Consider the following 24,301-nt stretch of genomic DNA (forward strand, 5'->3'; position numbering starts at 1 on the left):
CCTCACTCATTCTCCCAGGCCTCCCTGACACCCCTCACTTCTACCTCCCCAGCCCCCGTGCCGTCTGCTACACCCCGAGCCCCTCACCCCACTCAACTGCCCCGGGCCCCCGCGCGCGCCGCCGCCCCCTTCCGCCCTCCACTCACCCCGTGTCGGCCCCGCTCCCCTCTCCCCCACCAGGCGAGCAGGCGAGCGGGCAGAGCCCGCGGCGGAGGCCGGTCCCCGGGCCGGGACACACCCACTCGCCCGCCCTTCTTCTTTCCCTCCCTTCCTTTCTCCTTCCCTCCCTCTCTCCCGCCCTCCCGCCCTCGCTCGCTCCTTCCCCCTCGCCCTCCCGCTCCCGCTTCCAGCGGCGCCGGGCCTCCCGCTCCGCCTCCCCGTGCGCTGCTCTCCCGGGCGCGGCTCCGGGGTTCATGGTGACGAGGCGGCGGCCGCTTGAGCCCAGCGGCAGCGGCGGCGGCGGCGGGAGCTGGGGCGCGGGCCCGGGCCGCCTCTCCCAGAGCGCGGGGCCGGGCGGCGGGCGCGCCCAGGCGGCGGCTGCGAGCGCCCCCACGCGCCGCGCCCCCGCGCCCCCCGCGCCGCGCCCCCGCGCGCTTGGCTTGCGGGGGGCCGGGCCTGCGGGCGGCCGCCGCGCCGCGCACCCATGGACGGCCCGGCCATCATCACCCAGGTGACCAACCCCAAGGAGGACGAGGGCTGGGTGCCGGGCGCGGGCGAGAAAGGTGAGGAGGGGCGCAGGCGGCCGCTGGCCGGGGGCGTGCGCACACCCCGCGTCGCTGGAGTTCACTGCCGGGCGCCGGCACGGGCCTGGGGGAGGGGTGCACAGGGCCTGGAGGGTGCGTGGGTGTGGGGTGCGCCCGGAGGAGAGCGAGGCTGCCAGAGTGCGTGTGCCGACCGAGCCAGTGTGAGTGTGCAGGGGCTGGCGGAGAGACTGGGAGCGAGTGTGTGTGCATCTAACCGGGAGGTTGTGAGTTTGTGTGCGCGCACGCCCGCAGAGAAGTTGTGCGCCTGTGTGTACACCTAACACAGACGTGTGTTATGTGTGTGTGTGTGTGCACACGCGGACAGAGCGATTGTAAGGGTGTGTGTGCACCTCACAGAGAGGTTGTGAGATTGTAAGGGTTTGCGAACCTAACGGAGACCTTGTGAGTGCTTTTTTTCCTGACAGGCTGTGAGTTTGTGTTGTGTGTATTAGAGGTTTGTATGGGCCTGACTGAGGGGTTGTGGAATGTGTGTGCGTGAGCGTGAGCCTGGAGAGGTTCTATGTCTGTTCACTCCTGACAGAGTTTGTGTGTGTGTATGATTGTGTGACTACACCACCCAACTGGCAGATTGAATGTGTTGTGTACCTCTACTGGGAGGGTGTGTGTGTGTGTAAATTACACACAATGAGGCTGTGCACCTATCTACGAACCTGTGTGTGTCTTCCTGTGTATCAGACAATGAGGCCATGTGTCTGTGTGTGTTTAGTTGGTTGTGCAAGTGCTGGAGTCTGTGGGGGAGAGGAGGCAGTTCGGAGCCATCCCCACTTTCTCCCTTTTCCACTCTTTGCTGTCTCGGGGCCACCAGCCTGTTGGGAGGACTTACAAGGCCTGGCCCTTCCAGGACCCTCTTAGGACCGAGCTTTAAAGGGCACTTGTGGAGCCCTTATGGTGCCAGGAGTGTCCCCTCCCGGAGAGCTGGCCAAGGGCTCAGCCAGCACTGTGCTTCTGTGCCTGGTTTGATTTTGGCATATTTTGACCCCAGCCCCCCATTCTGTTTCCTTTTGGCCCTTTCTCTTGGTGTCTATATTCCCACTTAGAGACTTGGCCTGTCCCCCTCTCTTGCATGCCTGGAGCTTTCTGTGCCTCTAGTGTGTTGGGGCTTGGACAGACTGTTTTGAAGGGTCAAGGAATCTGGCTTGTTTTGTTCTGGTGACTACAGCTTGCCTCATTCTCTTTCTGTCATGCGCCTCGTGAACACCTGGACTGAGGTCAGGTGCAGCCCGCCAGGACCCCTGACCGTTCTCCAGGCCAGAGCTGGCCACAACCGGCTTTGGGGACGAGTCAGATTTCTTTCTAGGGGCTCCTACCTTTGCTGAACCAGTGGGTGAGGTGTGCAGCCCCTGCTAGAAATCTGGGTGGGAGTGAGGGGAATATTCTGCCTCTCCCCAGGCAGAGGCCACTGGGCAAGCCCATCAGAAAAATGGAAGGAACCAGCAGGTACCCTGAGGTTGGGCATTTGTTTACCTGTTTGCAGTTTTCGTAGACCACAAACATGGTATGCGTCTGCAGACTGGATTTCTTTTATGTAAAATAAAGAATTCAAACTCTCTCAGGCATTTTTCTGTGCCTTTCAGATGGTCTAAAAAATTCTGCAAGAGAGTGCTCCAGGTAAATCTCCGTATTTCTCTGGGACCCAAGTGGGCAGTTGCTTGGTGATTTGGCCTTCCTGCCATAGGAGCTGTTAGTTCTTGGAGCCCTGGCTGGGTGTGTGCCCTCAGGGAGCATTTGGTTGGAGGCATCAAGGAGGTTTGCTGCCTGTGCTCCTTACCAGCTGTAGAATGAATGCTTTGTGTGATGCTTTGCCAGAGAGAATCCACAGCTCTTTGAGGAGAGGTGTGGCACAAAGCAGGGAAATATTTTCAGAGCCTCAGACCTCCTGCTGCCCCCCACCTGACTCCAGGAGCAGGAGCTCTGCCAACTTTCCCTTTTCCTCTAGCGGCTAGGATTTTTAAAACAAAGAATCAATCTCTCCAAAATCCAAACCATATACAAATACTCCAGGATAGTGCTTGTTCTATTCAACTTGTTTACATTACTTTTCATGACAATCTTTTATTATCTTTAGCAGCCTATTTTGTTTGCCAGTGTCAGATTGGTTGTTTGTTAACCGATTAGAGGAATTCTTTACCTGCAGCCCTGGGGTGGGGTGGTTGGCTAGTAGGTCCTTCTTGCTGAAGCATTGAAATCCTACTCAATTTAGTTCTTCACTTAAAAAAATGGAAATAATTTTGGTTACCTGTAATGCGGCAGTAGACTCTAGAGCCAAATGTTGGAACAATTTCTTCAGATTTATAAACCAGTAAATAGGTTCAGCAATGTTTCTAGCTTAAGCGTGTTGATATCTTCAGATGGGCCCATAAAATTATGTAAAATACATTTTTGCATAAATTTACATTATTTTACATAATTTATTTTGAGATAAACAATTACTTTGTTTTAAAAAATATTGGGCCTGGAATATTTTAAGTTTTATAATAGGAAAGAAACTATTGCTTTTACATGTTTACTTTCATCATTCTCTAAAATAGGAATAGTAATGACTACCTCTGGGGTGTGACCTGAGGGTTCAAAGAGATGATGTACATTAAAGTCTCTGCCTGGTTCAACAGTGTGTGGTGATTCCATAAATCTTTCTTTAGATACAGATTTACAAAGGAAGTACTAAGCATGGGCTGTGGTGTTTTGCACCAAGTTGAATTACTTCTTGACACATTGCCACGTGGTGGTGCACAACTCAGAGATGACTGTCACTGCCAGCCTGGCCTGTCACAGAATGCTCATATCTTACAGTTGTGTTTGATTTGGTTGATCATGTCAAGATAAAGAGACAAATTTCCCTGTAAGTTTAACCCAGCCTACTTTGCAATCTGGAAGTTTCCTGTTACACATTAGTAAGAAAATGTCCAACAGTCAGTAGAAAAGTGGACAAGAGTTAGGAACAAGAAAGTCATAGAGGAAGAAATCTGAATGGCCAATAAATATATGAAGTGGTGCTCTACTTCATGTGAAACCTTTTCATGCATCAGCTTGGTTGAACATTTAAATGACTGCCAATATTCAAAGTAGACAAAGGTTTGGAAAATGACTTAATAGACGTTTGTGAGAGAATAAAGTGAGTACAGAGTTTTTAGAGAGTAATTTAATACTGAATCAATTAGGAATACATTTGGCTGCAAGTAACAGAAAACCAGATTAGCTGCAGCTTAAACCAATAGGAGTTTATTTTTCCCACATAATAAGCTGTCTGAGGGAGGCTGCTGATAGCTTTGGTTCAGCAACTCATTGATACTAGGGCCAACATCATAGTGATTCTCCTGGTTTTCCCTCATGTTATACCATGACTGCCACCCCCCCGGAACACCACAGCCACCTTTAGGGCAGGAAAAAGAGACAGTGCCAGTCTTGTGTATTCCTTTTACCTGGAAAGCAAAAACGCAAAAAACGTTCCTAGGGACCACCCAGAAAACTTTGCTGATGTTTAATTGGCCAGAACCAGGCCACATGGTCACCCCTTGCTGCAAACAGAGTGAGGAAAGTGAGTTTCCAGCTTTTCCAGCCTTTGCTGTGGGAAGCAGGAGGGGAGAACATTGAAAATAGATGGAAACAGGTATCGGTTCAGCCAAACAGCAGTATTGACCACACATTGAAAGCTCCTGTTCTACTTCTAAGTTTCTGTCCTAGAGAAATAACCTCATGTGTGCTCAAAGAAACACGTACAAGGATTTTCACTTAATGACTACATTGCTTGCAATAGCAAGTATTAGAACCATCCTAAGTGTCAGCAGGTGAATGGTTAGGCTATGATACATCAATAGCAGAATGCTGTGAGGCAGTTGAAAAGAATGAGCTAAATTAAATCTAAACATACCGATATGTGAATTTTCAAGACATTTTAAAGCAGGAAAAATTTTGAAGAACAGTATAAACAGTATGGTTCCTACCTTTGTAAAAAAAGAAATCACACACGCACACACACAATTGTGTATTTGTTTAGAAATACAGAAAAAGTAATATGGAAGGAAATAAATTGACAACAAATATTCCTCTGGGAGAGGACTGGACAACAAAGATTCCTCTAGGGAGAGGAAACTTTGCGTTTTGTTTAACTATTAATGAAATATACTCATTTTACAGATGAAATTTTTTAACTAAAAAAAGAAATTTCCCATAGCTCTTTGAAAGGAAATAAATAATTTGAGGGAATTTAACAATAATAAAACAAAACCAAAAAAATCTCAATTAGTATGTCGTATTAGCAAGAACATATCAATGATATCTAAGCAGTTAATTATTTTGTAAGCTAATATGTGTCCTTGATGAGATTTTTGCAGGAAATTTTGTTTGAGCAGATATTTTGGCCTAAGGTGCTAGGTATGTTTCCTTTAAATGTTTGTAATACTCAATGTTAACTCAGAAACTTTAAGCTTTGGGCTGATAACAAAATTATAGCAAAGAGAAGACTTTTGGAAGCAATCATTATTTCAGATGACAGAAATAGATTTGAAGTAGATTCAGATTAACTTTTTTATGTTAAACTTTTTATTTGGAGATAACTGTAAATTTACATGCAGTTTTAAGAAATCACAGAGACTTTCTATGCCCTCTACCCAGTTTCTCTTATTACTGACATCTTGTAAAACTGTATAATATCACATCAGGATGTTGACATTGATATAGTCAAGGTACAGAAAAATTTCATCACCAGGAGGATCCGTCCTGTTGCCCTTTAGAGTCACACTGCTTCCCTCCCATGCCACCCTGCTCCTTAGCCCACTGGTGACCACTAATCCACTCTACATTTCTAAAATTTTGTTTTTAGGAACATTATCTAAATGGAATCAAACAGTATGTGATCTTTTGGAATTGCTTTTTTTCACTCAACATAATTATCTGGAGATTCATCCAGGTTGTTCCTTATATTAATATTTTTTTTTAAATTGCTCAATTGTATTCCATGACATGGATATACCAGAGTTTGTTTAACCATTCACGCTTTGAATGATATGTAGATTGTTTCTAGATTTTGAGTATTATGAATAAAGCTGCAATAAACATTGGTATACATGTTTTTGTTTGAACCTAAGTCTTCATTTCTCTGGGATAAATGCCCAGTGTGCAATTGCTGGATCATATGGTAGTTGCATATTTACTTTTTAAAGAAACTGCCAAACTGTTTTCTTGAGTAAATGTAGCATTTTACATACCCACCAGCAATGTATAAGTGATCCAGTTTCTCTGCATCCTCACCAGCATTTGGTGTTGTCACTATTTTTAAAATTTTTTATTTTGAAATAATTATAGACTTGAAGTTGCAAAAATAATACAGAGAGGTGCCGTGTACCCATCACCTAGTGTCCCCTAATGCTAACATCTTATATAATTATATATTTCATTATCAAAACCAGGAAACTGACATTGGCAAATACAATTTTTTAGACTACAGACCTTACATTTCACCAGGTTTTGCATGAATTCATTTTTATAGCTTTATGCATCTTTAACACATTTATATTTGTATAACCACCATCACGAGCTACAGAACTCTTTTGCCACCTTTGAGTTACCTTTTTCATTTCTTTTTTAAAAAGAACTCCTTTGAGTTACCTTTTTCATTTCTTTTTTAAAAACTGATATATAATATTTATACATTTTTCTGAGGTACATATGATATTTTATATGCATAGAATAGTGTAATGAGCAAGTCAGGGTATTTAGGGTATCCATCACCTTGAGTAATTATCACTTCACTATTTTTCATATTAGCCATTCTGGTATGTAGTGGTAGCTTATTATGGTTTTAATTTGCATTTCCCTGATGGCTGATGATGTTGAACATCTTTTCATGTGCTTATTTTTCTTCTGTGTATCTTCTTTGATGAGCTATCCCTTCGTGTCTTTTGCCCATGTTCTGATTGGATTTTTTTAAACTGTCAAGTTTTGAGAATTTTTATGTATCATAGATATTAGTCCTTTTTCAGATATGTGGTTTGCAAGTATTTCTTCTAGCTATAGCTTGGCTTTTCATCCTCTTAAGAGCCTTTTGCAAAGCAAAAGTTTTAAATTTTGATAAGATGCAATATATAAGTAGTTCCTTTTATTGATTGTGCTTTTGGTGTCAAATCCAAGAACTCTTTGCCTAGCACTAGATCCCAAAGGTTTTCTCCTACGCTTTTTCCAAGTTTTATGATTTTACATTAAATTTACATTCATGATCCATTCTGAGTCCATTTTTTAACAAGGCGTGAAACTTTGGTTTGGTTTTTTGTCTCTGAGTGTCTGGTTGCTTCAGCTACATTTGTTGAAAAAGTTATCTGTCCTTCCTCCTTTGAATTTCTTTTGCATCTTTGTCAAAAATTAGTTGGGCATATTTATGTGAGTCTGTTTCTGGGTTTGTTTTTTTGTTCCACTGATCTATATGTCCATCCCCCTGCCTATACTATATAGTCTCGATTACTGTAGCTAAATAATAAGTCATTATATAGACTAGACTGATCCTTCCAACTTTTGTTCTTTTTCAAAATTGTTTTAGCTGTTCTAGTTTTGTTGCTGCATTATATAAATTTTACAATACTCTTGTTTATATCTACAAAAAAAGCTTCCTGAGATTTTGATAAGAATTGAATTAAACCTGTGTGTCAATTTGAGGAGCATTGACATCTTTTCTAGATTAAGTCTTCCAATCCATGAACACATGACGTCTCTCTATTTAGATCTTTGATTCTGCCATCAGGCTTTCAGCATACAAGTCTTATTAATATTTTATTAGATTTACATCTGAGTGTTCTTTTTAAACTATACATATTTTAATTGATACATCATAATTATACATATTTATAGGGTATATAATGATATACATACATTGCATAGTGATCAGATCAGGGTAATTAGCATATCCATCATCTCAAATATTTATCATTTCTTTGTGTTGGGCGCATTTATTATCCTCCTTTTAGTTATTTAAAACTATATAGTATTGTTGCCCATAGTTATCATACAATGCTGTAGAGTGTTTATTTTTTAAACGACTGTCAATTGTATTTATTTTTTATTTTGGTGCTCACGTGTTCAGTGCTAATACATAGACATACAAAAATTTTTTGAATACTTATCTTGTATCCTATGACCTTGCTGAGCTCACTTATTAGTTGTAAGAGACTTTTTATAGATTCCCTGAGGTTTTTTACATAGACAAACATGTCATCAAATAAGAACACTTATATGTCTTCATTTCTGACTTGTATGCTTTTTATTTCTTTTTCTTGCTTTATTGCACTGACTGGAACTTTAGCAGTATGTTGAACAAGAGTAGCGAGAATGGACATCCTTGCGTTGTTCCCAGTCTTAGGGGGAAAGCATTTCCAGTCTTTCATCATTAGTATAATGTCAGCTGTAGGTTTTTTAATAGAAGTCTTTAACAGGTTGAGAAAGTAACCTTCTAATTCAATTCTTCTGAGGGTTTTAAATCAAGAATGGATGTTGACTTTCATCTTATGCTTTTTCTGCAACAATTAGTGTAATCATGTGATTTTTCTCCTTTAGTCTGTTAATGTGATAGATTAAACTGATTTTTGAATATTGAACCAGACTTGCACCCATGGAATAAACCTTACTTGGCTGTGGTGTATAATTCTTTCTATATATTGATGACTTCTATTTGCTAATATTTTGTTAAGGATTTTTTTTTCTGTAAGTGATGTTGGTCTGCAGTTTTCTTTTTTTGTGTTGTCTTTATCTGGTTTGATATCAGTGTTACCTCTCTTCTGTTTTCTGGAAGAGATTGTGTAGAATTGGTGTGAATTTTCCAGTGAAATCATCTGGACCTGGACTTTTTTTCAGGGAGATGGGGGTTGGGGGGAATTTTTAAACTACAAATTGAATTTTCTTAATAGTTATAGAGCTATTTAAATTATCTCTTTCAGATTGGGTAACTTGGGAAGTTTTTTATTTTTCTGAGATTTGATTCATTTCATCTAAGTTGTCAAATTGGTGTGTATGGAACTATTCATAGCATTATTCCCTTATTATCTTTTTGATGCCTGCAGAATCTGTAGTGTTATGCCCTGTTTCATTCCTGATACTGACAATGTGTGTCCTCCATCTTATTTTTTGTGTATCAATCTTGCTGGAGGTTTCTCAATTTTCTTATTCTTTACAAATAACCAGTTCTTTGTTGCATTGATTTTTTAAATTGCTTTTCTGTTTTCAACTTTGTTGATTTCTGTTCTTATCTTTATTTCCTTCCTTCTGCTTTATTTGGGTTTATTTTGCTCTTCTTTTTCTAGGTTCTTGAAGGGGCGCTTAGATGAATGATTTGAGACTTTTCTCCCTTTCCTAATGTATGCATTTAGTGCTACAAGTTTCTCTCTCAAGACTGCCTTAGCTGTGTCCCACAAATTTTGATATTTTGCATTTTTGGTTTTCATTCAGTTCAATACTTTTTAAAAATGTACTTTGTTTTTGAAAGCAGTTTTAGGTTCACAGCCAAACTGAGCAGAAAACACAGAGAATTTCCATATATTCCCTGACCGCACAGATGCGTAGCTCCCCATACTATCAACATCCCACACCAGAGTGGCCCATTTATTACAATTGATAAACCTATGTCGACATGTCATCATCACCCAAGGTCCAAGAACATAAGGGTTCACTCCTGGAGTTTTATATTCTATGAATTTGGACAAATGTATAATGACATATACTCACCATTATAGTATTATACAGAATAATTTCATTGCCCTAAACATCCTCTGTGCTCCACTTATTCCTCTGTCTCTCCCCTGCCCAATCCCTGGCAACCACTGATCTTTTTACTGTCACCATAGGTTTGCCTTTTCTAGAATGTCATATACTTGGAATCATATAGTATGTAACCATTTCAGATTTGCTTCCTTCACTTAGTAATATGCATTTACATTTCCTCCATGTCTTTTCATGGCTTGTTAACTTATTTCTTTTTAATACTGAATAATATTTCATAGTCTGTCTGTACCACAGTTTATCCATTCACCTACTGAAGGGATGTTGGTTGCTTCCAAGTTTTAGCCCCCTTATGAATAAAGCTACTATAAACATATGTGTGGAGGTCTTTGTGTAGATGTAAGTTTTCAGCACTTTAGCATAAATACCAAGGAACACGATTGCTGGATTGTATGGTGAGAGTATTTTGTTGTTTTGTAAGAAACTGCCAAACTGTGTTCCAAAGTGGCTCTACCATCTTTAGCTTTCAGAAGTTTAGTTATGATATGTCTTGGCATGGATTTCTTTTAGCTTATTCTGTTTGTAGTTCATTCTTGGTTTATGTCTTTGCTAAATTGGGGGAGTTTTCAGGCACTATTTTCTTGAGTACTTTTTCAGCTCTGCTCTTTCTCTTCTCGTTCTGAGACTATGATGACATAAATGTTAGATCTTTTGTTATAGTCCCACAGGTTTATCCATATTGAGCTTTTTTGGTTTTCAGCCTTTTCTCCCCTGTGTTGTTCAGTTGGGTAATTTCTGTTGTTCTGTCTTCAAGTTTGTTGGTTTTTTTCCTTATTTCTTCTATTCTGCTATTGAGCACATCTACTGAGATTTTTATCTCAATTATTATATTTTTTAGTTCTAAATTTCCCATTTAGTTTTTCTTTATATCTTCTTCTTCTCTGCTGAGACTATTTCTTTGCTGAGGCTCTGTGTCACCCAGGCTGGAGCGGAGTGCAATGGTGCAGTCATGGCTTACTGCAGCCTCAACCTCGTGGGCTCAAGTGATCCTCGCATCTCAGCCTCCTGAGTAGCAGCAACTGTAGGCACATGTTTTGTTTTGCCTGGCTTAATGTTTTGTATTTTTTGTAGAGTCGGGAGTCAGCCTATGTTGCCCAGGCTTTAAACATGCTCCTAATTGCTTGTCGAAGCATTTTTTTTTTTTTTAAATCATGGCTGCTTTCAAATCTTTATCTGATAAGTGTAGGATCTCTGTCATCTTGGTGTTGACATGTATGGATTTTTTTTCATTCAGTTTGGGAAGTCCTTGTTCTTCATATAACAAGCAAATTACAATTGAAACCTGGACATTTTTGTATAATGTTATGAGACTCTGGGTCTTATTTAAGCCTTCTGTTTTGGTTGGTTTTCTCTGACATGCCCCCAGCAGGAAAGGGGAAGCCCTGCCTTGTTAATATCAGGTGGAGTTGGATGTCAAGCCTCCCTTCTTAGGCTCTTTTCTTTTTTTTTTTTTTTTTTTTGAGACAGAGTCACTCTGTTGCCCAGGCTGGAATGCAGTGGCATGATCTCGGCTCACTGCAACCTCTGCCTCCTGGGTTCAAGTGATTCTCCTACCTCAGTGTCCTGAGTAGCTGGGACTACAGGCGCGTGCCAGCATGACCAGCTAATTTTTGTATTTTTAGTAAAGGCGAGGTTTCACCATGTTGGCCAGGATGGTCTCGATCTCTTGACCTCGTGATCCGCCCACCCTGGCCTCCCAAAGTGCTGGGATTATAGGCGTGAGCCACTGCGCTCGACCCCCACTTGGCTTCTTTTGACCTACTGCTGGGCAGGAAGGGAGTTCGGCTTCTGTGTGGTCTCTACTGTACTACAATGGGAGTGTTCATTACCACTGGCTGTGAGTAAGAGCCCTGACTCTTCCTGTGCCTCCTCTGATACCGCCTCACTGGGAAGGGGAGCACCTCATTACTGCTGGATAGGGGTAGAAGTCCAAGGTGGCCATGTGGTCTCCCCTGACCACTGGGAGAAGAGGGAGCTCATTACCAGCTTTCAGGGATGAGTCCCCGCTTCATATTTGGTCACCTTTAACACCACTCCAGCATGGGTGGTAGGATGCCTCATTACACCCTATGAGGGTGGAATTCGAGGTAGCCATTAGGTTTTCTCTGGCATGAGTAGGTGTGTGATAGGAGGGATGGGGGTAATATTAGGCTATAGTAGAGCAGTTTTATCTGAAAGACTTCTGTCTTGCTAGACTGCCCCTTTTCTGGTCCTTTGGTTACAGAGAGTAGGCTTTTATTGGGACTCTTTGTCTGCAACTGTCAGTTTTCTCCAGTAGCCAGCTTCTTTACCTCCAAGTCTAGGATCTACGAGGCAAAAAGAAAACCCAGGGAAATCACCACCCTATTATTCTTTAGGATTCAAGGTCCCTAGCTGATCTGCTTTCTTCTCTCCATCTTTCACAGTCTTTTGATGTTTATTTTATATATAATGTCCAGGCTTTTCAGTTGTACTTAGTGGGAAACAGAGGAAGAAGTATGTCTACTCCATCTTCTTGGAGGCAGAAGTCCCCTGATTCACTTTTAGACCTATCCAAATTAAGTATTTTAAGGAAGACTAGAATTAGAAAGTTATCATTTTAAAGGTTTATTTCAATATTATGCTAATGACTGATGTAAAAGTCAAATTCAGTTAGTGCTTTGAAAATCTTAATTGTCCTTTTTTTTTTTTTTTTTTTTTTTTTGAGACGGAGTCTTGCTGTGTCGCCCGGGCTGGAGTGCAGTGGCCGGATCTCAGCTCACTGCAAGCTCCGCCTCCCGGGTTTACGCCATTCTCCTGCCTCAGCCTCCCGAGTAGCTGGGACTACAGGCGCCCGCCACCTCGCCCGACTAGTTTTTTTTGTATTTTTTAGTAGAGACGGGGTTTCACCGTGTTAGCCAGGATGCTCTCGATCTCCTGACCTCGTGATCCGCCCGTCTCGGCCTCCCAAAGTGCTGGGATTACAGGCTTCAGCCACCGCGCCCGGCCTTAATTGTCCCTCAAAAAGAGAAAAGATAATTCACTGTGAAACCAAGTCTAGATCAGTAGGGCATCAGTGACAACTGTGATTTAACCAACCTTAATGGCATGCATTCATAAACTTTGGTCTTAATATCAAAATTTTAGCTTCAAGTTCATGAGTGTCCTAACTTAAATGTATTTTAAATCTAATATTCTGTTTGGTTAGCAAGCACGTTTAACCTGATAGCTTTCACTTTGTTTCTCAGTTCAGAAAGCATCCATTTAGGTAAACAGATATGTCTTCTTGGGGCAAACACAAAGGACCTTATATATGGATTTAGCACTCATGGTGCTTAGACAGGGCTTGCTGGCCAGTTAGAAGAGTCTGCTTCTAGTCTGGGCTACCCTGAAAGTAGGTCTGTGGGCTCCAGAAACTTGCCCCAAGCTGTAGTTGACTGTAGCATCCCAGGTTGGGGAAGAACCCCATTTGGCATGGCAGCACTGGGTGTTCAGAAGGGACCACACCACTTCAAGTTTAATTCTGAAGTAAATGGCTTTTTCCCTTTTGGTGATGTTGAGGGTGTGGATTGAGGGGATACATAAAAGTGCCAGTGGGTTCACCAGGCTGTTCAGCTAGGTGTTGGCTGTGGTCAGGAAATACTGTGGCCATAAATGAGCCTAGATTTAAATACAGACACAAGGCCAGGCGCGGTGGCTCAAGGCCTGTAATCCCAGCCCTTTGGGAGGCTGCAGCAGGCAGATCGTGAGGTCAAGAGATTGAGACCATCCTGACCAGCATGGTGAAACCCTGTCTCTACTAAAAATACAAAAATTATCTGGGCATGGTGGTGCACGCCTGTAGTCCCAGCTACTCCGGAGGCTGAGGCAGGAGAATTGCTTGAATCTGGAAGGCAGAGGTTGCAGTGAGCCGAAATCACGCCACTGCACTCTAGCCTGGGACAGAGCAAGACTCTGTCTCAAAAAATAATAATAATAATAGTAATTAATAAATACAGACAGACGCACACACACACAGGTTTCTTCATTTGCTTTGATGGTAACATATGGTGCGAAGGGAAGCAGCATCTAGCTATTGAAAAAGGGAGTGAAGGGATTCTCTTGGGTAATGTTGAAAGAATTATATATCTTAGAACTTACTTTGCAGATCTTAAATCTTGACTTACCAGACATTTAAAGTTCAGTATTTTAGTGACCTATCTTTATCTTAAAAGTCCACTACCTTTAAATAATTCTTCCCTTTAATTTCTTAACATACATTTTCCTATATTTAAAAATGGGGATGCATATTTAGTGCTTTATTTGAAATAAAACTAAGCAAATACTTGTCTTTATGGCTCTGAAATATCAAATAATGGAGCAAAGTCTCAGGAACTGTTTGTAGCACTGGGTTGGGATGTGGACATTTTTGTATTTGGGATCAGGACTGGAAACACTGGTGGTATAGTCCTCTGAAACCAGGACCTAATAAACACTGGCCTTTCTGGATACTAGGGATTATGTAATCACTTAAGTAATAGCTCATTTTGATTCTGAGTAGCTGCTTCTAGTTAAAAACTGAAAGCTTTCTTTGTAATTATAATTTATATTAAGGCTATTTGCCAAAATGTTTTTAAATCCTGGTATTTAAAGCACTTTAAAAATTGAAGAGAAGCAGCTTAATATTTGATGACTGATGCTATTCTTACCTTTCAAAATTAGTATTTAAGCTTTCAGTGTTTCAGGCTTTCTTGAACAGACTGCACTGCCTTGTCAACATGGCTTGAATAAATGTAGCCTTTTAGTACCAATAAGAATTCATACTGTACTTTAAATTGTACGTAATCTTTCTCTCTGTATTCCGATCAAGATTTAGCTCTTATGCTTAGCCTATCATACATTTGTTCTAAGTATCTGGCTGCCTTATATACAAGTCAGAAACCTTTGACTTTAATTCCAAAGACTTCAGTTAGAGTCATATTTTATTTTCTCTTTTTGAGGATATGGCTGAACATATTCATTTTTGTTTTAGTTAGAACTATACATTTCGGCCGGGTGCGGTGGCTCAAGCCTGTAATCCCAGCACTTTGGGAGGCCGAGGCGGGCGGATCACAAGGTCAGGAGATCGAGACCATCCTGGCTAACACAGTGAAACCCTGTCTCTACTAAAAACACAAAAAAAAAAACTAGCCGGGCGAGGTGGCGGGCGCCTGTAGTCCCAGCTACTCGGGAGGCTGAGGCAGGAGAATGGCGTAAACCCAGGAGGCGGAGCTTGCAGTGAGCCGAGATCGCGCCACTGCACTCCAGCCTGGGGGACAGAGCAAGACTCCGTCTCAAAAAAAAAAGAACTATACATTTCATAGCAATCATGAAATAAGTATGACATTTGAGTTGCTATTAATTCTGTCTAATGTATGAGCACTTGTTGGTGAGCGTTAGTTTTTCTACTCTGTAGTAGACCTTGTATCACTACATAGGCCTGTCTTCTGTCCTTGAATTTTTTTAAGTTTAATTTTTTATTGACTGGGTGTGGTGGCTCACACCTGTAATCCCAGCACTTTAGGAGGCTGAGGTGGGAGGATCACTGGGGCCCAGGAGTTAGAGACCAGCCTTGAAAACATGGTAGGACCCCATCTCTACAAAAAATTAAAAAAATTAGCAGGGCATGGTGATGCACGCCTGTGGTCTCAGCACTTTAAGAGGCTGAGGTGGAGGATTGCTTGAGCCTGGGAGGTGGAGGCTGCAGTGAGCCATCATTGCACGACTGCACTCTAGCCTGAGTGACAGAGCAAGACCATGTCTCATTTAAAAAAAAAATTATTAAGGTAAATTTGCATACTGTAAAAATTACTCTTTCAGTGTAACCCAGGTTAAAAAGTTTCATGAGTTTTAGCAAACTCATACAGCTGTATAACCACTACCACAATCAAGATAGAGAATATTTCCATCATCCCCAAAATATTCTCTGTGGTGGTACCATTTTGACTCCCACCAGCAATGTATGGTACTTCCAGTTGATCTACATCCTTGACAGCACTTGATATTGTCAGTTTTTAAATTTTAGCCATTATAGTGGCTCATCATAGTTTCATTTTGTGTTTCCTAAATCTCTGATGATGCTGAACTTCTTTTTATGTGTTTATTTGCTGTCCAAATAACTTCCTTGGTGAAGTGTTCAAACTGCTGCCATTTTTAAAAAAACAAATTGAGTGCTTATTATTGTGGGTTTTTTATGTAATTCTGTTTACAAGTACTTTGTTGAATATGTGTTTTGCAAACGTTTTTCCCAGTCTGTGGTTTATATTTTTATTCTCTTAGCAATGTCTTTTTTTCAAAAATTCTTATTATGATAAAATACATATAACATTAAATTTAGCAGTGGCTCACACCTGTAATCCCAGCACTTTGGGAGGCTGAGACGGGTGGATCACGAGGTCAACAGTTTGAGACCAGCCTGACCAACATGATGAAACCCTGTCTCTACTAAAAATACAAAAATTAGCCAGGCTTGCTTGGTAGTGCACGCCTGTAATCCCAGCTACTCAGGAGGCTGAGGCAGGAGAATCACTTGAACCCAGGAGGCAGAGGTTGCAGTGAGCCGAGATCGCCCCACTGCATTCCAGCCTGGGTGACAGATCGAGACTCCATCTCAAAAAAAAAAAAATTGGTTGTATTAACTACTTTAAGTATACAATTCATTAGTATTAAGTACATTCATATTGCCATGCAGCTATCACCACCATTCGTCTCCAGAACTCTTTTCGTATTGTAAAAACAAAACTACTCATTAAACAAAAACTCCCATATTCCCTCCTTACCCCAAACCCCTGACAGCCACCATTCTGCTTTCTGTCTTTGTGAATTTGCCTACTCCAGATACCTCATATAAGTGGAATCATATAGCATTTTTTTTTGTGACAGGCTTACTTCACTTAGCATACTGCCCTCAAGGTTCATCCATGTTGTGTCAGGTGTTAGAATTATCTTCCTTTTTAAAGCTGAATAGTGGTCTATTGTATATGTATGCCACCTTTGCTTATCCATTCATTGGTTGATGGACACTTGTGTTGCTTCCACGTTTTAGTGATTGTGAATTATACTCCTATAAACACAGGTGTTTGAGTCTCTGCTTTCCGTTTTCGGGGTATATATCCAGAAGTAGAATTGCTGGATATGGTAATTCTGTTTGTACTGTTTTGAGTAACCTCCTGTATTAGTCTGTTTTGCATTGCTGTAAAGGAATATCTGAGATGGGTAATTTATAAAGAAACATACTTTATTTGGCTTGTTGTTCTGCGGGCAGTACAGGCATGGCACCAACATCAGCTTGGCTTCTGATGTAGCCTCAGGAAGCTTATAGTCACAACAGAAGGCAAAGGGAGATGGCAAGAGAGAGAGCGAGGAGGTCCCAGACTGTCTTCAATAATCAGATCTCCTGATAACTCATTTCCGTCGGGAGGGCACCATTCATGAGGGATCTGTTCCCATGACCCAAACAGCTCCCACCAGGCCCCCCACCGTCAACACTGAGGATCACATTTCAACATGAAATCTGGAGGGGACAGACATCCAAACTATATCACCTCCATTCTGTTTTCCACAGCATTCCCACCAACAGTGCACAGGGCACAGGGGTTTCAGTGTCTCCACATCCTCATCACACTTGTTATCTTCTTTTTTTTGTTTGTTTGTTTTGTTTTTTAATAGTAGCCATTCTCATGAGTGTGAGGTATTAACAGTGTCTTTTGAAGATCAGAAATTTCTAATTTGGTGAAGTCCAGTTTATCATTTTTTTTTCTTTTCTGGATCATACTTATGGTGTCATATCTGAGAAATCTTTGTGAGCCCAAGGTTACAAAAATTTTCTCCTGTGTTTTCTCCAGAAGCTTTTTTGAGGGAAGGAAAGGGAGGTTTCTATTTTGGATTAGCTTTTGGATAAAGTAAAAGGCATGGATTGAAGTTTATTTGCATACGTGGATGTCCAGTTTCTGCATCATTTATTGAAAAGACCATCCTTTCTTCATTGTTTTGCCTTTGAACTTTTATTAAAAATCAATGACTATATATATGTGTGGGTCTATTTCTGGATTCTAGTCTCTCCTTAAATTTTGATCACTTTCCTTAATATGAAGCAGTGTTAAACTTGGGATAGTACCAGCTTTCCCTCAGAAGTAAATTTCTGGTTATGATTTAAACAGAAGAGAAGATGAAAGCATTTGACAATCTGTCAGGGCAGATTTATTCTACATTTTGCAGTTAGGGGGACTCTGAAAGGCAAGACCTAGGACTTTCTTCACTCTTTATTGTCACCTAAACAGATTTTGTATCGTGTATCTTTTTTTCAGGTTTAAAATTGGGGCTGAGAATTTCTTCTAATACTGAGTATACTTATGCAGAAAGTTAATACAAAAGCATAAGATAAGATAAATAAGCATTTGAGTTTAAACTATAGTTATACAATAGTATAAAAATAATGACTGTCTTGATAGGGTGTCTAAGAGAATGAGGGAGTTGAATGTCACTGAAACAAAAATAAACATACTGAAGCCCCAGCTCTGCAGAGAGGGCCTAGGGTCTTGAGGGTGTGTGGGACACCTTTCTGGCCATCAAAAAAAAAAATCTACAGAAAACAAAGAGTGGTTACACTACCCAAAACAAAAGGGAAGAGCCAAGCTTTTTCTCTCAGTGGCTTGAGTTCTGTCACCACCAGGTAAATAAATCAGGTGAAACTTTCCTCAGAGTGAAGTCTTCATTCAGGAAGTATAACCCAGTTCATATAGAGATCACAACTTTGATTGTCAACAATTTCAAGACGTCACGTAGAAAATAACGTAGAGATGGCCAGAGTCCCAGAGTTGGCCAAAGACTGGACAAGTGGCTAACATGCTTTTCTACCTATCTGCCTATCTCATCAGGTCTCTCATTCCAGACAACCTCCAAGGGGCTGCTGATGTAAATTTCTAAAGCACAGCTCTGAAATGTTAGATTAAAAGTGTTTCTTACTGACCCAAAAACATGAGTTTCACAGCCCGTAACCCTTCATAGTCTGGCCAGAGGCCACCTTTTGAGCCTCCTATGCGGGATTCTCTTTCTGTGCCACTTGTTGAGCCTGAACACTGTTTTTTCACTTCACTGTATACTGTACATATACTGGTTCCTCTTACTGGGATGCCTTTTCCCTTATGTACCTGATAGGTGCTTAGTTTTCCTCTGAGATCCCCCCCAAGTATCACCTTCTCTTGACACCTTCCTGCAGTGCTTGTGCAGGATGCAGCAAGTAGAGTATAATATTTAAGGACACGGGCTTGGATTTGAATCCCAGCTATATCACTTAAGAATTACGTGAACTCTGACAAGTTATTTAATCTCTCTGAGCCTTCAGCCTTGATTTCATGGTAGTAAATACCTTATAGGGTTAATATGAATATTAAATAATATTACATGTATACATATATAGTACATTCAAAGTATATGAGCATTTAATAAACATTAATGATTATTAATACTATCTCTTATTTATTCAGTAAGCATTTCTTGAGCACCACTGTGCTATTCAGTCATTCCAAGTGCTTGGGATGCATGTGTGAATGAGACCTTGCCATTGTATTTGAGGTATTTAAGCACAGTGCTTTAAGAAAAGGATATATACAAAGTGCCATGGAAGCTATCATGTTTTATGACTACAGTGTACCAAGTAATATGTATATATTATATATATATATCTTATTTCATCTTCTAAAAGCCTTAAGATATAGGTATTATTTTCTCCATTTTACAGCTGAGCAAACAGTCTCAAAGAGGTTAAGTAACTTGCTTGTAATGTAGATATGCACCTAACAAATAGTAGAGCCAGGAGGCAAACCTAGTCTGTCTGACTACAATGTAAAAATGAAGCTTAGATAGTATTTGGAGACTATTACAAGCCCTTTCAGATTTACATCTCAAAAGATGTATTTTTCCAAAAGATGCCACTTTTGCCTCTATCATGGGCAGCACATTTAGCAGAACAAATTCTAAGCTCACCCAAGATGATAGTCCACATTTTCTTATAATGCACGTTATTTTGTTGTTTATAGAACACATTCTGTTTCCTTGAGTCTTGCTGTTAACCCTTGACCGTTTTCATAATCACTTGTGTACTACAAATAGTAGAAGTGAGAGAAAAAAATTTGTTGTAAAGGTCAAGAATCCAATAGTATTTATCTGTGAAATTCTGGGAGAAGTGATAGACCTCACTCTTACCACTTACACACTATATCTAGGTGTATAACCAAATAAAAATGGAGTTTTGAGATTTTTTAGAAGGAAAATGTGCTAAGGAGGCTCTTAAAGATGCTTGAATCTCATTGTATTGGTCAGAGTTCTTAGTTGCAAACCAGAGAATCCACTTAAACTATTTTAGATAGAAAGGAGTTTGTCAAAAGATGTTAGTGGCTTATGGACCCTCTGGTATAGCCTAACAATCAGATTTGGCCGTTTCACAGCAGGAAAAATGCTCAGTACACCATGGAACTATTCTAGTGAAACATACTGCAGCTTACTTGCTCTTGAGGGGGATAAAAAAAAAACAACAAAAGAAATGTACTGTGGCTCCCACCTGCTCATGATTCAGCTTAGAAGCAGCTTCATAAGATACTTTCTTTAATTAAACTTGGTGCTCATTTTCTAGGAACTATTAGAAATAAAAAGAGGCCAGTTCTTATAGGTCCTTTGATTCTCTTTAGGTATATACTCTCTTGAGGAGCTGCACTGAGACCTGTTTAGAAGAGATCATATAAATACAAAATCCTGGCCAGGTGCGGTGGCTCACGCCTGTAATCCCAGCACTTTGGGAGGCTGAGGCAGGCAGATCACGAGGTCAGGAGATCAAGACCATCCTGGCTAACACGGTGAAACCCCATCTCTACTAAAAATACAAAAAATTAGCCGGGCATGGTGGTGGGTGCCTGTAGTCCCAGCTACTCTCTCGAGAGGCTGAGGCAGGAGAATGGCATGAACCTGGGAGACAGAGCTTGGCAGTGAGCTGAGATCGTGCCACTGCACTCCGGTCTGGGCGACAAAGCAAGACTCCCTCTCAAAAAAAAAAAAAAAAAAAAAAAAATTAATCCTGGACTCTAGCTGAGTATTAGGATAAAATTTTAAAAATATTACTGCCTTCACATAGAGATGAACTCAAAAGAAGAGGTAAAAATGCAGTTATTACATTTAGTTGGTTCTTTCCTCCAGTAGGAGAGTATTCAAGAAGATTGCCAAAAAACTTGGTAATTGAGCTTTCCAAAGGGGGTTCAAGTGATGCTCAGTGACAGTTCAGGCTGTGCCAGGTATGTAAGCTGGAGCCATGTCAGACCCCAGTCTTAATATATATTGTTTCTCTAAGGTGACCTTCCAAACGGTGTTCTCCATGCTTGGTTTGGAGCCAAGTTGGTTTTGTGTAGTGCTCTAACCACAAATGGTTTAACATGTTCTATTTACAAATGTGTAGCCAAATAGTATGAGTGTCATCAAAGCAATGATTTGCCCATTCTACCTTGTTATCATGGGAATTTATTTTGGGAATAAAGAAACTGAATGTTTAGTCAGGGCCTTTATACAAAGCAAAGTAAAATCATATTGGAAAGAGAACAAAGAAATATGTGAAATGCAGTATTAAGAGGAGTCATCTTAAAAGAAATCCAGTTGGAAAAAGTGATTGAAGACCTGTGGCATCCCCAGCACAGAAGCTCCACTGAGGCTTTAAACCGTTGGGATTTCCACTTGGGCTGGAGCACTGGCTCCCCAGTGGTCTAGGCTGCCACTGTCGCTGTGTCTTTAGTGTAGGAATTTTTAACCTGCAGGTCCCCAAGTGGTCCATGCATAGAATTCAGGGAGTCCATGAACTTAGAAAAATATTATATCTTAATTTTCATTGACCTCTAACTAAAACGTAGCATTTTTTCTCAGTTATGAAGGTAGGCAACAAACCACTGTAGTACTTAACAGTCCTGGTGACTTTATCATCATGTTCAAAAGAGGTTGACCTGTGATTTTCCTCTCTTTAAATGTCGTTGTGAGATCTTGGTATCAAGGTTATGCTGGCCTCAAACAGGTTGAGGAATTTTATTCTCTGGCAGAATTTGTGAACGGGTGGTGTTATTTCTTCTTTAAATACTTAGTAGAATACTTTAGTGAAGCCCTTTGGGGCCTAGAGTTTCTTTGTGGGAGAGTTTTCCAATATAGATTTAATTTACTTAATAGATACATGATTGTTTAGATCTTCTGTTTCTTCTTGTATTTGTTTTGACAAGTTTCTTCTTCCTAGAAATTTGTCCGTTTCATCTCTTTTCAAAATAATGAGTGAAAGTTGCTCAAAATATCCTCTTATCTTTATAATGTCTGTAGAATCTATAACAATGTTTTCTTTTTCATTCTTGATATTAGGTAAAAATTGTAAACATTAACAAAACTCAGGGTTCTTAAGGGATTAGGGAAATGGTCACTATTGATAGAATTCCAAGTTATACAACTTTTCTAGAAAACAGTGTATATCAAACATAAAATGTGAGTATGTTTCATCCAACAATCCCTTTTAAGGAATTTGCCATAAGTAAATAATGTCACAAATGCAGAAATATTCAATACAGGATTACCTATAATAGCAAAGAATATTGAAAAAAAATCAGTAGGGGGCAAGGAAGTAATTAAATTCACTAGAATGCCTTCACGTTATAAAACATAGCATACTGACATGGAAAAATGCAAGGGACGTATTGTTATAAAAAGCGGGTTGCAGAAGAGCATATACAGTGTAGGCTCTTCTGTGTTGAAGCGTATACATCAATATAAATGAATATGTACATAGAGAATGGTTTGGAACCATGATTATCAAAATTCTAACAGCAGTTATCTGTGAGTGGTAGGATGTTGGGTAGTAGTTATTTTCTTTTTGCTCTTCTGTATTGTTTAAGATGTTTGCATGAGCATGCATCATTCCTACCAAAATAGCAAAACTTTCTAAAGATCTTAGCAGTAGCAAGATGAGAGGGTGGTAGGGGAGGAGAGTGTCGAAGCATTTTTGTTGCCTCATGAGGAACAGTCAGGGAAGGAGAATTTGGAGCTGTAAAAAAGAACCGGTAATCGGCTAAGTAAAGCTCTTGGAAAGATAGGAGGGCCTGTACTCAGACACAGAAGTTAGCCTTAAAGGAGCAGGACAATATTTCTTTCCAGAAAGGAGGAAAAGATGATTGAAGATATGGAGAAGTTCAGAGCTGGAGAGAAGGGAAAATTAGAGTGTTCATAACTCATGGCTTCTAATTTCTTGGTGAAATCAGAGGTAAGACCATTTGCCAGGAGGTGGGGGAAATCAGAGTAGAACAGGGGTCTTGAGGAAAGTGGTAAGAGTCTCCAATAGAACTGACAACAGGAAAGGGATTTGATGGGGTGTGGGCAGCTGAGTTGATCAGAGGCCTTACTGGAACTGTAAGCCCTGCATTTATAAGGGAGCCCAACAGAGCATGATTGGTATGGAGTTGGAGGGTGGCCCAGCAGGCTTCACAGAGCTTCAGAGGATGACAGAATTCAGGACATTGATGAGGGCAATTTAAATGATTGGCCTTAGAATCCAAATCCTTGGGAGAAGAGTGAATTAGAGACAGTGCCAAGGACTGGATAATTAATTAGTTGGAATATGGATATCCAAGAGGCCAAAGAATAGGAGTTCGTGGTCAAAGTGGGGTTTCAGAGTTTGACATGTTATAGGATTCTGGGCGACCTGGAGTTTAATAGGTAACCATGGAAGTAAAGGAACGATCATAGAATTTGGGAAGGTCAGAGGGTTGTGATGCTGGAAGATTCGGTGTTCTTCCTCATGGATGGGAGCATTTCCCAGGGAGGTGACAGGAATTCTTTTGGAGAAGAAGATTTTGAGGCAGGTAAAGATTGTCTTCAAGGATGGAAAGAAGGTCGACTCCTCAGAGAAGGCTTGATGAAGAGAACTAGTAGTGTCATGGTGTGAGCCACTGTGGGGTAACAGGAAGTTTGCTGACCTTCTCTCCCAAGGCTAGGAACCTGGACCCTGGCAGAAGTCTCCCTTAGAGGCTGAAGGGCAGAACCAGGTTTGCAGTACCAGAGACTGGCAGGAAGAATGATCTGGAAACAAAGAAGAGTGCTCTGCAGAAGCTTCTTAGCAAAGGGACAAGGGGTCTGCGGTACAGATGAGCAGGAAAAAAGATGTGAGAAAGTAGGTTCTGAAGAGAGACAGACTAGCGCTAGGAAGGGCTGATCTGCAAAGGGGTGGAGATTTATATGCAGTTTTTCCAAAGGAAATGCCGAATGGTAGATTTCTTTTAATCACAAAGTAGTGTCTGCTTACTACAGAGAGAACTGAAACTACAGCCAAGCAAACAACCAGAACAAGTAAACAAAAGAACCGTAAGAACTACCCACAATCTCAGGGTCCTGGAGCTTTTCCAGTTGACATGTTCCTCCCCTCCATTTCCCACTGCCACAGCTTCAGGTCAAGGCCACAAAGGCCACATTGCTTTTAGAATAAGCTTGTGCTCTGGTTCCCAAGTATCTCTAACTGAGCCCCAGTGCTGCCTGAACACCACCCTTCACATCCTACACCCTTCACATCCCACCCTTCACATCCGCTGCCAAAGTCATCTTCCCAAAACATGACTTTTCCTTAGTCACTTTTCTTCTTAGATTGTATCATATTCCACATCCCTTCCCTGGCCCTCAAGGGTGCCTGTAACCTAGAACCATCTTACCTTCCCACCCTTGTTTCCAAACCTTCCCCTTTACTTAGACATGCCTTCCCATTTCCCTCCTGACTCACTTTCCTCACAGCCTCACATCTGGGTCTC

General features: G+C 41.0%; 1 protein-coding gene across 4 annotated transcripts in view; it reads left to right on the forward strand.

Annotated features, from left to right (window-relative positions):
• Window positions 1-400: 400 nt before the first annotated feature.
• The window catches only part of CTDSPL (CTD small phosphatase like), a 119,194-nt gene continuing 95,293 nt past the window's right edge, over window positions 401-24,301 (forward strand). For 2 of the 4 annotated variants that reach the window (XM_045386477.2, XM_045386475.2), the window contains exon 1: window positions 401-722. In XM_045386477.2, the coding sequence (XP_045242412.1) occupies window positions 644-722 (79 nt within the window). In that variant the 5' untranslated portion in view covers window positions 401-643. The remainder of the gene's footprint in view (window positions 723-24,301) is intronic. The other 2 variants (XM_045386476.3, XM_074031686.1) reach the window with 1 other exon arrangement.

This window comes from Macaca fascicularis, chromosome 2 (assembly GCF_037993035.2).
Source record: "Macaca fascicularis isolate 582-1 chromosome 2, T2T-MFA8v1.1".
Classification (NCBI taxonomy): Eukaryota; Metazoa; Chordata; class Mammalia; order Primates; family Cercopithecidae; genus Macaca; species Macaca fascicularis.